Raw genomic sequence first — 15,174 nt, forward strand, 5'->3', positions numbered from 1 at the left:
AATTGTAAAAGCAGATTTAATGCTAGAACACAGAATGATTTTTTTTCCAAAAAGCAAAAATCTAAAGATGCATTTCAAACAATATGTATTTATTCACACCACTAATTAACATACACTCATTTATTCACCAGTGTCATTAATTGAATATTAACATACACAGCTTTCAAAAATGCATTCATGTTCAGTAACAATAACAAATCAAAGGTAGAATTTGGTCTCACAGTGTGAATGCTACACGTAAACAGTCATACAGTAGAGTTAATAAGTGCTCTGTATTTTGATTCACAGAATCTCGTTCGGTTAAATCCTGTTTCTCTGGCTCTTAAGGAAAAACTTTTGCGCTGTAACAATACAAAATGATATTGGCAACACTTAAAATAAGGTTCAATTTGTTAAGATGAACGCATTATGCTAACTACATTATACACTGTATTAATCAAGGTTAATTTATAAATCTGCTATTGTTCATTTAACATCTTAAAGTTATTTTATTGTGAACAAACATTCATTAACAATGACAACTTTTACAGTATGTATTAATCTAGGTTAATATTAATTTACAAATCTGATATTGTTCACTGTTAATTATTGTTCAAAGTATTAGTAGATGCAGATATGAACATTTTAGCATAATAATGATAATTAGATTAACCAATATTAATAAAATAGGATTATTCATGGTTAGTATATGATATCTAATGCTAACAAATTGACCCCTGTTGTAAAGTGTTACCAACTGAATTCTCCTTTGGATAAATATGCAACCAGGCACAAGCTTGACCATGAAGTTAAAGGGATAGTTCATCCAAAAATTTAAATTCTGTCATCATTTACTCATTTTGTCCCAAACCTGCATGTCTTTCTTACCTCTGTGAAAAACAAAATAAGATATCTAGCAAAATGTCTTGGTGGGGTACAATTAAAGTCAATGGGATTCAATGTTGTTTCGGATAAAAAAATAAATAAAAAAGAAGATAAAAAAATATATCTTCTTTAGCATTTCACAGAAGAAACAAAGTCAAACAGGTTATGCAACGACAAAGTTGAGAAAACAATGACAGAATTTTCATTTTTTGAAGAGTTTTCCCTTTAATGCCAGATCCGTTGGTGCCCGGTTAAGTAACCCATACAGAAGCAAAGCGAAGCCTTAAAAAGCAGTTGCTGAAGTAATCGCTGAGAGAGTCTGTGTAGCGACAGTACGCAAGGCAAACGTCGGCACAGAGAGATCCATGAGGAGGAAGAGCTGGTGTTGGGGACTCTGCAGGCCGTAACACTTACACTCCTCAGTCACAAGGTAGCACTGCACCGGGACGTGGGTAAATCCCTGAGAAAAATCCTGCGAGGCTGATGAGACTGATGTCTCCTGTGAGGTAAAATATCGAGTCACGGCAAAAGTGTAAAAAAGCCGAAGGAGCTCCAAGCGCCTTCCTGATGAAAGGAGAGGCGTAGCCTCCGCTGGAGCTCCGCCACGGACCCGAGGGCAGACGGTGACCGCGCGTCGAGACTCGCGGTTGATGAGCAGAAGAGCCTGGACGTCCCAGCGAAGGCTCACAGACGGAGGAAGAGTGGAACGGTCGGCCTGCTCCAAACAGCTGCGTAGATTCTCCACCAAAGTGGACCAAAAACGACTAACAAGCTCATTCTCCGCCTTGTACAAAGAGGGTTTGGGGCCACAGAGGACGCACACGTGAACCCCGGGGAGGAGTTGGAAACCGAGCAAGCGAATGGCGACGGTGGGACTCCCCTGGGGTAGGAAGACTGGGTAGTCACATGACGATGCATTAGAAAGTGAGTGCACCAGGATTGACAGCACAACAACTTCCTGGGAAGTCAGTCGAGACCACCACTTCTCCGTGGCCTGTGCAACACGCCCGCGCACTAGCAGGCAGCCGAACTCGCTCTCCGCCGCTTGGGCGAAGGAGTCCAGGGCGTCCTGAAGCAAGGCAGAGGTGGAGGGAAGCAAGCAGTCGGAGCATTGCGTCAGGTCTCCCATAAAGCCCTGCTCGTCATTGACGCGCTCCAAGAGCAAGTCGAACAGGCGGTAGCAAGAGCGCAGCTCTCGCTTTAACCGCTCCACGTTGCGTATGTTCGCCAGCTCGTCCTGTCCCAGGACCAAGACCATGCAGTTCCACACGTTCTCCAGCAGGCGGCGCAACTGCAGCTCGCTGATGCCGGAGCCCCCGCCGCCACTCACGGCGATCAGCATCAGGCTCTCCTGGAAGACCTCCCAAACCACACGGCTGCCCCGATCCGTCTCGCAGCTCGATAGCTGAGCCCCGTGGCCCGCGCCGAACATATGGACGCCGTTCAGGGAGCCGACGATGGAAAAGGGAAGCTGCTTGGTGGAGCCGCGTGAGAAGAGAGGGACCCCGCTGGAGGCTGTGAGGCACAGCAGTTGGAGGGTCTCGGCTTGCAGCATCGTGAGTGTAGACTGGGCTGGAGAGTGTCTCTAAACACCAGTCAGAGATGAAGACATCGTATGAAGCCTTTAGGTGCAAAGACAAGAAATAAACACATGAGAACTTCAGTGATGAACATTCAAACACCTGTATTGAACACCTGTGTAGGGTAAGATGGGGGAATATGCAAGAACAATGTGCGTTTACTTTAAGATTGTGACATATTTGGATATAACTTTAGCATGTAGAGGGTCATTACACATCAGTCAATGTGTTATTAAAGGATTGTTACGTTCAAATTACATACGGCCACCATATTGGTATCAGCCGATATATGTTCATTTTTAATGTTATCGTTATCGGCCCGATAAGAAAATGTGGCCGATATATTAAAGCCGATAATTAATGGATTCTTTCCTTCCGCTGAGACCCTTCAGATGCGCACTGTTCGTCATGACGGTTTTGAATTGCTTGAAATATGATTGAAATCACTTCAAAAAAGGAAAATACAGTTAAGTGCAACATGTGCAGCACAAGTCTTTCATATAGGTTACATAAAATTATAATATATCATAATTGTGTGCTTGGGACATAGCTTCTAGTGGTGAGACTTGTTTTTGTAATCAGGTTCTCAAAAATTATATAAAAAATTGGATTTAGATTCATTGGCCAATAAATTGGTTATTATTATTATCAATGTTGACAGTTGTGCTACTGAATTATTATTATTATTTATTTATTTTTTATTACGTGGAAACCATGATACACTACCCTTCAAAGGTTTGGAGTAAGTAATATGTGAAAAAAATATATACTTTTATTCAGTAAGGATGCATTAACTTGATCAAAAGAGACAGTAAACACATTTATAATGTTACAATTTATTTCTATTTCAAATAGCCTAAATTCTGTTATTTTTGCCTTTCTATTCATCAAAGAATCCGGAAAAAAAATGAATCACAGTTTCCACAGAACAATTTAAACATGCAAAAATGATTTTCAACATTGATAAAATAATAATTTAGCACCAATAATAATTGAGCATAAAATCAGCATTTTACAATGATTTCTAAAAGTTCATGTGACACTGGAGTAATAATGCTGAAAATTCAGTTTTGACATCAGAGGAATAAATTACATTTTAAATTATATTAAAACAGAAAACATCTATTTTAAATTGTCATAATATACATATGAATAAATACAGCCTCGGTAAGCTGAAGAGACTTCTTTCAATAGAGACTAAGACTTAATGTTTTAAAAATTTTGACCGATTCTGTATATATTTTCAGTGTAGCTGAAACACAATGAATTCAGATTTAATGATTTCACTCAATAGGTTTTAATGAAAAGCAAAGTTGTCTGAGATGTACATCTAATTTGTGGAATTATTAAATATCATTTTACCCAAATGGCCTACTGGTAATCTTTTCACTTGAAAATAATAATAATAATAATATTAAAAATACTCTAAAATCTTCATTAATGTGTCCATAATTCATTAATGTGTCTACTTCATTAACAAGTAGACAGTAAAACATGTGCTATTCAACTATTTGATAATACTATGTTTTTCTATAAATTTCTATGAACTATAAATTTTCAAAATTAACTTGAGACCTGTTTTTTTTTTTAAACAGACTACCACTAGGCCTACTACGACTAATAATAATAATGCATTTTATTTAAGGCGCCTTTTAAATCACTAAATCACACAAATGTTGATATCCAGATGAAATGGCAAGAGAACAGCTGTTCATTAAATGTGCTGAGGTGAGATATTATGCCATATATGATAATGAAGAGAGGGAAATATGATAATCTTTCCCCAGCTTACTCGGCTAACTGGAAAATCTGGTCCTCATGCAAAACAGACACGCAAACGTTACATATCTGAGACAAAATTACATTTGTTTTGTGTCAGTGTAACTAACTATTCAAACACTGAACCTGCTAATGTGAGCGGACACGTTCACAGACTGCAGTAACCAGCGTTAGTTCGCTTAGGTTTGACCAAAGGTTTTAAAACACGGATATACGGAGCTAATGACTTGAGTTGGTAACTGTTAACTGTTAAAGAACATAAATTAATTGTTTATCTTACCTGAGTCGTAAACTTCAGGTCTCCACAGCAACATCTCTGACAACAGCGGCTCCGCTCTTCTTCGTGGCCAATGAAAGTAATGGACTGATGGGTCCGTAGCGCCTCCTTGCGGAGACTCGAGTAGCGTCTATAAAGCCAGATCATCTCTTGCTTCGGTTTAGAATTACTCAAAACTGAACTACGAGTAAATGTTTATCTGTTTAATGTATCCTTAATATTTTATGTTTTATTATACTTTAACAATCCTGAGCAGTTTCGACAGTCTTGATCATTAAAATAGAACTTTAATATTAAACTATTTAACCATTGGTGCAAAACACGTTTTTAATGTAAATATGTCTATGTGGTGTTTTTAATATATCAAACCATGTGCTAATTCAAGTCAACACCATTGCTGTGTATTTTCTCCTTAAAACTGCAGTAAACCAAAGACAGTCTCTAAAAAGCGGTTTGAAATCGCTGGTGTTTCTGACGTCACAAACCTTGCAACCAATCAGGTCAACGTGTGATCGTCAACGAGTGGATCTCTGAGCTGGTGTGAGTGAGTGGAGGCGGGGCTAATTTGCATATTCAAACAACCGCATATACTAAATGAGGCAAGGGTGTAGAGATACATTCAAGCTATTTTAAGGCATGAATAAAAAAATAAAAATTCAAGGAAAAAACTTTGAAAGATGTAATTTTGGTGATCAAAGATGAGTTTTAAAGGATACTATTATTGACTGCGGATGGACTTTAACAACATATCTCTCATTTTCATCAATTCTTAGTTCTTGTATCATTAAGTCACAACTGAAGGATTTCTTTAAATTAAGAAGAACTAGCAATCACAATCCACACTGAAGATTGCCTTATTTATACTGTCTGGATGCTTTAAAAATAATATTTCTTCTAAAATTAAATACAACGGTCTTTCAGTACTGAACATTTTAATTTTTACAAACACTTATAAAATGTTACTTGTGTTGGAGCAGAATTTGTTCCACACTGAAATTCAAGTATTACTTAAAGGGATAATTCACCTAAAAATGACTCACCCTCAAGTTGCTCTAAACCTGTATGAGTTTCTTAAGAAAGAAACTCATACTGAGTTGAACACAAAAGAAAATATTTTTGAAGAATAGTCGACGGCACGCATTGACTTCCATGGTATTTTTTTTTTTTTTCTACTATGGAAGTCAATGGGTGCCGTTAACTGTCTGGTACCCAACATTTACATTTTATTTCGTTTCTCTTCCTCCATTATGCTATCATGACACATGACTATAACATCATCTGAGAAAAACCTCATTTTATTACGGTAAAGAGAACCACAATGTGCCAGAGAATTACATTATTCAGGCTGAAATTTCATATTCTGGAAGAAAGGAGGCAGCTATTAAATTACTAAAGAAAACAAGTTAAAGAAAAGTAATATGAGGTGTGATTTAGATGAGCTGACTGGCTTTTCATTCGTAATATCCTGTGGAAACCACAAAATGGTTGACTGTTTTGGGGGTTCCAAAAAACCAAAAAAAAAAAACAATAACATTAAATCAGTTTTGCACAATTATTTCAGGAATGATCGAGAAGTCAGGCTTTACAAATCACATCACTCCTTGCGACATCAAGATTTTCACATTACAGCAAAGAAAAGATTGACAGAAGATAACATTACAATTGATCGGAATGCAATTTTATGGCTTTTTGATTTTTTTCTTCATTAAAAAGGCACCAGAGAGGAATGACAGAATCGTTGCACCTCACAGAAGAAGAAAAATCAATGAAATCAACAAAAAGCCTTTCAGAAAAGTTCCTTGGCAAAGTCGGGTGCAGTATGTGGAAGTGGCAAGGAGTGGAGAGTTGAGACAACATTGGTCCTCTTTACATGCCCATTCGAATGCTCTGGATGATCTGGAATATTGCTGAGGAGAGACAAAAAACAAAAGTCAGTGAAGCTCAGAGTGATATTGTAGCTTTGGAAAAATTGAGGAGAAAGAATATTGATAATATAGAAGCATTGTGTCAAAAACTGAGCAACTTGAAGGTTTGCTGATAAGAGTTGTGGTTAACTGAATCATCACCAAGGACTGTTTTTGCTATACCTGGGTTTTTAGGAAAGACAGAAAATTAGGTAGAAGAGGAGGAGTTCTTTTGTATGTTCGAAATCACTTTAAATGTGTAGAAGTGCATCCTAATTCCTCACAAGAACTTGAAAGCATTACTGTCTCTATTGTATTGTCCCCTCATGTCTTTTATTGTTACAGGTATATACCGACCCCCAAATTCTAATAATATTTTTTTTGACAAAGTAAAATCCTTATTAAAGGAAATTGGTACTAAGACTGAACTAATTGTATTAGGTGATTTTAACATACATTGGGCTGAGAAAGAAAGCAGGAAAAAACTCAAAAGTATATCAGATCAGTTTAATCTCGCCCAAATGATTCAAGGCCCAACCAAGATTACTCAATCATCACAAACACAAATAGATCTTATTTTTAGTAATAAGCCTGAGAGGAATACAAAATATTTTAATTTGATAACTGGCATGTCAGATCATAATCTGACTTTAATCGTAAGAAAATTGACAAAACAAAGATTATTTTATAGACAAGAGGGTAGAAGTTATTTTAATGTTATACCAAAAACCTTAGTCGGTCCATTTGAGGATAAATTAAAGCTGTTGGACTGGAATGATGTTCTGCAGTCTGATGATATAGAAAAGGCATCTAATATTATGATGACCAGAGTTAGTGATACTAAAAATGAGTTTTGCAAAAAACTCTTACGTTCACGTAAAAAATATAATCTGCCATGGTTAAATGAGAATCTTTGGAAGTTAATGAAGCAAAGAGACTTAGCACTGAAGGCAACTCTTAATTCCGGACTACCACATGACAGGAGAAAATTCCAAGAATTACGAAATAAAGTAGTAAAAGATCTAAGGCAGGGTAAAGCTCATTACTTTATTAAATTAATCAATAACTCCAAGGGAAATAGTGAATTAATTTGGGAAAATATTAATAGCATTACAAAGGAGCGTAAATCTGTTCAAAATTGGGTAATAAACGAACAATCAAAAGTGATAGAAGATAAAGGAGAAATAGCTACGATCTTTAATTCATTCTTTGTAGATTCAGTACAGTGTCTAGCCAAGAATTTTGGTCTAAGACCAAGAGTACTGCAACCACCAAATAATGATTTTCCTGTTTTCACAATCAAAAATGTCTCAGAATATACAGTAATGAAAACACTTGATTGTTTGAAAGGGTCCAAAGTCTAAGGATGTTTTTGATTTTGATGCAAAATTCTTGAAAAATTATAAATTAATACTATGTAAGCCTTTAAAGGTACAATATGCAAGAATTTTTGCCACTAGAGGGCGCTACATTCCAAACAACAACAACGGCGTAGCTTGATGACGATGTGAAGGAGCGTGGAATGATGGGAACTGTCGTTTTAAACTCCACCGTGGATGTAAATCAGTCAGACGGGAATCGAAAAATCATGTTCATGGATGAGGCTAAGTTCTGTTTTTATAAATGTTGCGTTTAATGACATGCTTTTAGTGGCGAGGCTGGCGTGGTTCAGCGCGGTCTGTGATGGGAGAGAAAAGAGACGAGCAAGTAGGTCAAGTGCAAATGCACCTGTGTCTTATTGCAGTGATCGGCGTGGAGAGACCGCTTATAAGCCGCGCTGGAACGAGAGAGAGACTGGAGAGAAAATTGGACGCAGAGGAAGAAAACCGGTGGATCCAAGCTCTCATTTTTGAACTGTTTTGTGCCGTCGCGGTTGCCACGGTGAATGCACGTTGTGCGCGGCTTTTGTTTGTTTTGCTTTATTTTAATAAAGTACGAGTCCCAGTCACGACGACGCGTCTTCTTCCTTCCTGACTCTTAAACCTCATCACACTTTTATTTCATTAAAATGAATTAACCGCAAGAAAAGTAAGGTTTAATACTTCATAGATGTTACTGTATTTGTTGAATTCATTGTTGTGATAACGCTGCGCAGTTTTACATGTTCTAAACAATTGTTGTAAAAGTACATTCGAACATGCCCACATCATTTGCCAAAATACTGATTAATCTTTATGTATAACACATGCTATGTTTATTTACATGGCCATAAACACCAGACGTGATAAACAATGTCAATAAACTAAACACAAATCTAAAGCAATAATACTTTCCTTACATAAACATAACTATTACCGAATGCTACATTTGGAAAATATAAAATTAAGCATGCTTTGTCGACAGAACCAGCTGCAATCGGTAAAGAATAATTGTGTCCCATAACGACTGCAAGAAACAAGCTAAAGTTTGTAGCTTGATAGACGCTACAACTACAACTTCCGCATTTGTCCAGGACTCCACGCAGTACGAGCGGAAACCGAGGGTGACGCGGATATGACGCAATTGACTGGCGACTCCCAGCTCACCCCTGCTCTAACGCCCCGTTTCCTTGGTTAAAATCGCAATTTTCTCACGATTTAAAAATAGTTGGAAACATTTGGGATATTGTAAGTAATCAACTTAACAAAATATATAACACTGGCCTTGAGATTTTGGGACATTTTAATGCAAAATTCTTACATATTGTACCTTTAACTCATTTGATAAACTTGTCAATAACAAATTCCTATTTTCCCTCATCCTGGAAGGCTGCAGTAGTGACTCCAATTTTAAAAACAGGTGATAGAACATTCACATCAAATTATAGACCCATTAGTATACTTCCAATAGTTTCTAAAATTACAGAAAAGGTTGTTTGTGATCAGCAAGTCTCTCATCTAAATGAAGGTGAATTTACTTTGCACCCGACACAGTTTGGCCTCTGAAAGCATCACTCGACAGAAACAGCAAATAGTTTTTTTGTGGAACAAATCAAAAGTCTACTTGATAAAGGCGGTGTCGTCGGAGCTGTGTTTTTAGATTTTAAGAAGGCATTTGATACCGTTAATCACATTTTACTATCGAAACTTTCTAAATTTAATTTATCTGTTAATACCATGACCTGGATGGAATCCTATTTGAATAACAGAAAACAATGTACAAGAGTGGGTGATAAGTGTTCCTCATTTGCAAACTGTATTTCAGGGGTCCCTCAAGGGTCTATTTTAGGACCTCTTTTATTTTGTATATATATAAATGACGTCCCTCAAACATGTCCAGATGTTAAAATCCAAATGTATGCTGATGACACTGTGATTTTTACCCATGCAAGATCTAAAGAACACGCTGCAGCCAAACTGACAGCTTCGAGGAGTAAGGTGTCGGATTGGCTGGCAAATTCATGTTTGACCCTTAATCTAAGTAAAACAGTTTCCATGTATTTTACAGCGAGGATTAATAATTCAGTTAATCCTGATATTTTAATTAACGGTGAAGTCATTACATCTGTGACACATGTTAAATATTTAGGCATCATAATTGACACAAATTTGACCTTCAAAAAACAAGTTAGTAAGGTCATCAAGACTGTTAAGTTTAATCTAAACAATTTTAAGAGTATCAGACATAATTTGTCACTGTCTGCTGCAAAACTTTTTGTACACACGATGATTTTTCCCCATTTGTCTTACTGTATAACAACCTGGTCACAGGCAGGAGTGACTACGCTCAAGCCTATGTATTCACTTTACAAACAAATTTTAAAAGTATTAGACAAAAAACCTAAGGATTATCATCATTGTAATATCCTGAAAAAATATAATCTTCTCAATTTTGATCATTTCTTATTTTATTCGGACGCATGTCTAATGTTTAAAGTTATTCATGATCTTGCACCCCCTCCTCTTAGAGGATGCATAGTATTATCTGGCAGTGGCAGTGCCAGTAGAACTAGAGCATCAACTAGGGGTGATTTGGTACCGCATTTTAGAAAGACAACCTTTGGACAATCCGCCTTCTCTGTTAAAGTAGTGGGGAAGTGGAACTCAATACCCACAGACATTAGAAACTCAGGAAGTTTTGCAGTATTTAAAGCCAGCCTCAAAATTTGGCTAAAATCAGCACAAGAGTGTCACCACTAATGATTGCTTTGTATTTTCTATATTTTGTATTTGGTGTATACATCAAACCATTTTTATTAATTTTGAATTGATGGATAATATGTATTTTTTGTAAATTTATGTAGTGTATTTGTTGTTTAGTGGTTGTTTTTGAGTCTTTTGTTTTTGTTTTGTCTACCTGTCCAGGGACAACAGATGCAAAATTAGCTGTTAGCTAACTCTGGTGCAATTGTTTAAATTGTGCGCTGTCCCTGTCAAATAAACAGTAAAATAAAAAATAAAATAACCTGAACTTTGTGAAGTCAAGGTTTATAACAACACAAGTGCAAGCTTTATCGGTTTATAATGGGCCATTTTTATCTCTCACAAAAGTAAACAGTGTCATCTTTAACGGATGCTTTCTGGATCTAATCAGATCAAAAAAGATTGCAAAATCATCCATGTCACAAAAGTTAGGGCAGGCAAACAGAGAGCTAGATGACCCCGAAAACACGGGACGAAAATGTCATTCGTTCAATGCAAACAGATTCCCAAAGGACACGGGGTAAAGAAGACCCTGCTCGAGCTGGAAGAAACCCGTGTCAGAGCAAGTGCCACGTATAGTCCAGATGGAGCCATTTATGACTAAAGCCGGGCTCAAACTACAGGAGTTTTAAAATCTTAACCGATTGTGAAAGCTGGTCGCATCACGCACATTTCTTCTGTCTCCTTGTAGATGCGTCTCTCATTGGCTAATTGTGTGAGTACTGACGTAATCAACCTGATTAAAAATCTAAACATCAAACATGTTGGACTAAAATTGGGACGGCCCCGGTGTGTCCGCGAGCAGATCGGGAGGTTTAAGGTTTGATCTGGAAATGCCGAACATTACCAGATAATCTGAGCCGAACATCGGAACCAACCGATGCCCTGGATGTAATTTTTTCTCTGGATGTCGGGAGGTAGCCTAGAAATCTAGACGCACCCTAGCAGCAGCAAAATGTATTTTGCAGCCAGGATAGTCTAGCAAATCTCCGTTGACTTTCGGAGCTATAAAACCTAAATTGGGTCAGGCCAATCACATCGTGTATAGAGTAGGCGGGGCGGGCTTAACATAATGACGACAGAGTTGCGACGGTTCCCTGCTACTTGAAAACAAAGAATGGCTGCTGCTGCTGGAGAACAGTCTTTCGAATCGGCTTTGGCCACGACTCTGGAGGACTTGGAGTTAAGTTTTTCTTTGAGAAAAGAGCAAAGACAGTTTCTGGGTCCCATTGACTTCCATAGTAGGAAAAAAATATACTATGGAAATCAATGGGACCCAGAAACTGTCTGGTTACTGACATTCTTCTAAATATCTTCCTCTCTGTTCAGCAGAAGAAAAAAATTCATACAGGTTTGAAACAACATGAGGGTGAGTATATGATGACAGAATTTTCATTTTAAAGTGAACTATCCCTTTAAGTCACTCTTAAAAAAGGAAGATGTGTTCGTAGTTTTACCGGCCAGATTCAAAAGTTTAATCTATCGACTAACATTAGCTCCGCTGTTGGGAAAACGCTCTGGTTGGTTGAAGCGCTATCCTATTGCGTGCAGAGTGAATTTGAAAGACAGCCGTTTATCCCGCCCCTCGGATTGAGCAGTGTCTATGGAGAGTTGCCAGACCTAACATCTTGATGTAGGTCTGGCTTGCCAGGCTAGTCGGGAGGGGTAAATCAGGCATAAATCAGCCTGAAACACCTATAGTCTGAGCTCAGCTTAAGCTAAAGAATTTGTAAATCTGAGCCAGCTGGTAATAAGATCCATTACAAGATAGATACGGACATTGCGATAGTCTTTTCTTGGATATTGTGACGTATATCTGAGTGAAAGCTTCTCGAACAAGAAACAAATTTAGGCCGGGACTTGATTTTGTCCATGGGGAATTGATTGGATGGTTGTGGTTTGCTATTGGTGGATCTCATGTGAGTGACAGGTTGTCCCGCCCTCATGCCAGTTTCAAGAGGGAGGGGAAGTTAAGTCTGTGGAACACTTGATTCTGATTGGTCAATCGCACCATCCAGCGGTATTTTATTCCCCGATAACAACCTGTAAAAACTGATAACACAGGCTCATCCGGGTAACTGTCACTGAAGTTGGTGCTTTACGCTTGCTAGGAATGTTGTTTTTGTTTTGCGTTTGGTGAGCTAATAAAATATCAAAACTCAAATCAATATTTTGTGAAGTTATTTAATTCTGTCATCCGATATCGCTGACTCACTCTCTCGGTTTTATAGAAACGCAGCTACTGCCATTTTGCAACTATAACACTATAATGGGTTATTAGGCCTATAAGATAACAAACAGGTAAGATTTTAAAACGGTTTCATTTCATATCAATATTTCTTATCCCCATTATTAGTTATGTGGCGAAATGCTGTGTAATAAGTGGGATGATTATATACCGTATCCCTTAAATATCTGTCTAGTTTGAACTTGTCACGCTAGCAACTGCTCTCTCAGCGGAAGCTTTGTGTTTAAAGACCTAATAAAATGTTTCAACTCAAGTAAATATTTTGTGTCTGATCATTTACTTATGTGGCAAGTAGCCGTGTAATAAATGGGATAATGTACATCCAGCCGGTTGTTATTGCAGAATAAACCCCTTCAGGCTGATGCAAGATCACCCTGTCAGGGTTTATTCTGCGATACAAACCGGCTTGATGTACATTTTCCCGACCCTTACACTTTATTTTTGTTTATGTGCACGCACTGCACGGATAAATCCTTTACGATAAATCCTTGTTTTATTTGTACATTGTACATTTTGATTTCATGGTGACTTTAAGCAGTGTTGTTGGCAATGTTCTTCAATGCTGTTTTGAGAGTAGCAACACCTGCAAATCCACGTGCTGTACCCCATGAAAATGAGCAGATAAAGTCATGCTATCAGTCCAGCCTTGTCCATGTAAATAGTGTGCATTATTATCTCGGCCTTCACAAGGTTTCACAGTATGAGTGTGCCAAAAAAAAAAAGAGTTGAGTGGAGGTCAGCTTTGTCTACATATATTGGACTCAGTAAAAAGTGCAACACCAGCTCGTATAAAAACAAATGGTATTCAAATTAGCGTGTTTATTATTCGGTCTACGACATGATAACGTACATCACTTGTTAATCTTTTGAATTGGTAAGTTCACTCACCTGAGCCGCAAACAACAAAGATGAAGAGTGCCAAGAGCCACGGTCCCACCGACACTTTCTCATCACTCACGGTTCTCTGTGTGAATTCACATTCAGATCAGTTGCAATCGCGCATTATTGAATAGTAGTAACGTTAGAGCAGTGAGCTTCAGCATACTGCAGTATAAGGACAGTATTTCGATACAAAGAACGATAAACCATAACTCCTAATATCAATGTATTAAAATGAGCCAGCCATGTTAGCACATTACATTAAGTTCATTTCTCTTCTGCGGTTACACTGTTGAAGATCGTGAAGAGACGTCATACCGTCGATTTGACGTTGCCTCTCTGGGTGATGTTCTTGCTGTGTTTCTCGTTGGCCATACGAATCCTCTGTTTGGCGACCATCGTTGCAAAATGCTGGTGTGCTGTAAAAAGTGAGCTGGTCACAGTCACAAATATGACGAACACAACACAAACTACTAGTGAGGATGAAGAGAAAACTACGTCGATCTTTGTCTACGTCCTCAGAACGTAAGCTCCGCCCACACCGGAAGATCGCAAATGGACTGATGATGCTGTGGACCAGCCCGCTTTTTGTAAAACGCTGATAATAAATGTCAACGCTAAATTACTTAGTAAATTATTAATTATTTACTAAGTTTATTACGTTCAGTTTTTAAAATTCGGTACCGACCTTGCATAGTGTGGTCATACACTTTATACACATAAATAGTTCATATTAATCAAGATCTTGGGTTGGCAGCCTTGGAATCTTGCATAAAAAATCTTTGACTTCTTTTTTATTTTTTTTACATTACATGTCAATTAATGGATATGAGGCGTAAAACAGTCAAAAGTGTAACATTTCTAGAAAAACAAAACAAAAAACAAATGCTGATATCCGGTTTGTAAACGATGAGTCGAATCTTTTTAATGATTCGATTGAACCGGGTTGCAAAAAAAGAAGAAGCCTGAATTGGTACTGTCCCAGTGGGTATTGGCAGAGAATGTCTCTGGTATTGGGCATAGGTATTGGGACAGGCCTCTTTCACGATTCGGACGGAATCTGAGATTTTCAGAGAACAATTCACCGACTTAAAGAACCGTCTCTTTCGGACATCTCGCAATGAGCCGAGAAGCGAGTTGATTCACTGTATGGTTGATGAAACAATTTTTAATGACTTTATGTTAACTACCAGTCAAGAGTCTGGAATAGTTCAGGTTAAATTGCACAATAATTGCATAATCACAATTTTAATCTTTTACTGTATTTTATCAAATAAGTGCAGCCTTTGGTGAGCATAAGATACTTATTTCAAAAACATCTTAATTATTCCAAACATTTGACCGGCAGTGTTATTTGCAATTAACTAAACTGAGACATTTGAATTTACAACTAGATAAAAAATGTTTGTCAAGACGACGAACTCTAATGTTGAAGGCTAAATTTGAATTAGTTTTAAAAGCTAGAAATTTGAAGGTAGAAAACAAACAAACAAAAAAAGGTCAATAAAAAAAAGAAGAAAAA

At 37.6% G+C, this 15,174-nt stretch overlaps 2 protein-coding genes across 2 annotated transcripts; both read right to left on the bottom strand.

Moving 5' to 3' along the window:
* Nucleotides 1-23: 23 nt before the first annotated feature.
* fuz (fuzzy planar cell polarity protein) lies at nt 24-5,133 on the bottom strand. Its single transcript, XM_082174056.1, has 2 exons — nt 4,504-5,133; nt 24-2,486 (listed from the first exon to the last, which is right to left on the bottom strand). Exon 2 carries the CDS (start codon nt 2,417-2,419, stop codon nt 1,148-1,150), a length of 1,272 nt encoding a protein of 423 aa, XP_082030182.1. The 5' UTR covers nt 2,420-2,486; nt 4,504-5,133; the 3' UTR covers nt 24-1,147.
* Nucleotides 5,134-5,779: 646 nt separating this feature from the next.
* Nucleotides 5,780-14,189, bottom strand: LOC309501845 (stress-associated endoplasmic reticulum protein 1). Its single transcript, XM_082174144.1, has 3 exons — nt 13,971-14,189; nt 13,662-13,737; nt 5,780-6,407 (listed from the first exon to the last, which is right to left on the bottom strand). The coding sequence occupies exons 1-3, from the start codon at nt 14,049-14,051 to the stop codon at nt 6,367-6,369; spliced, it is 198 nt and encodes a 65-aa protein (XP_082030270.1). The 5' UTR covers nt 14,052-14,189; the 3' UTR covers nt 5,780-6,366.
* Nucleotides 14,190-15,174: the final 985 nt, after the last annotated feature.

Source organism: Leuciscus leuciscus, assembly GCF_965113295.1.
Source record: "Leuciscus leuciscus genome assembly, chromosome: 6".
Classification (NCBI taxonomy): Eukaryota; Metazoa; Chordata; class Actinopteri; order Cypriniformes; family Leuciscidae; genus Leuciscus; species Leuciscus leuciscus.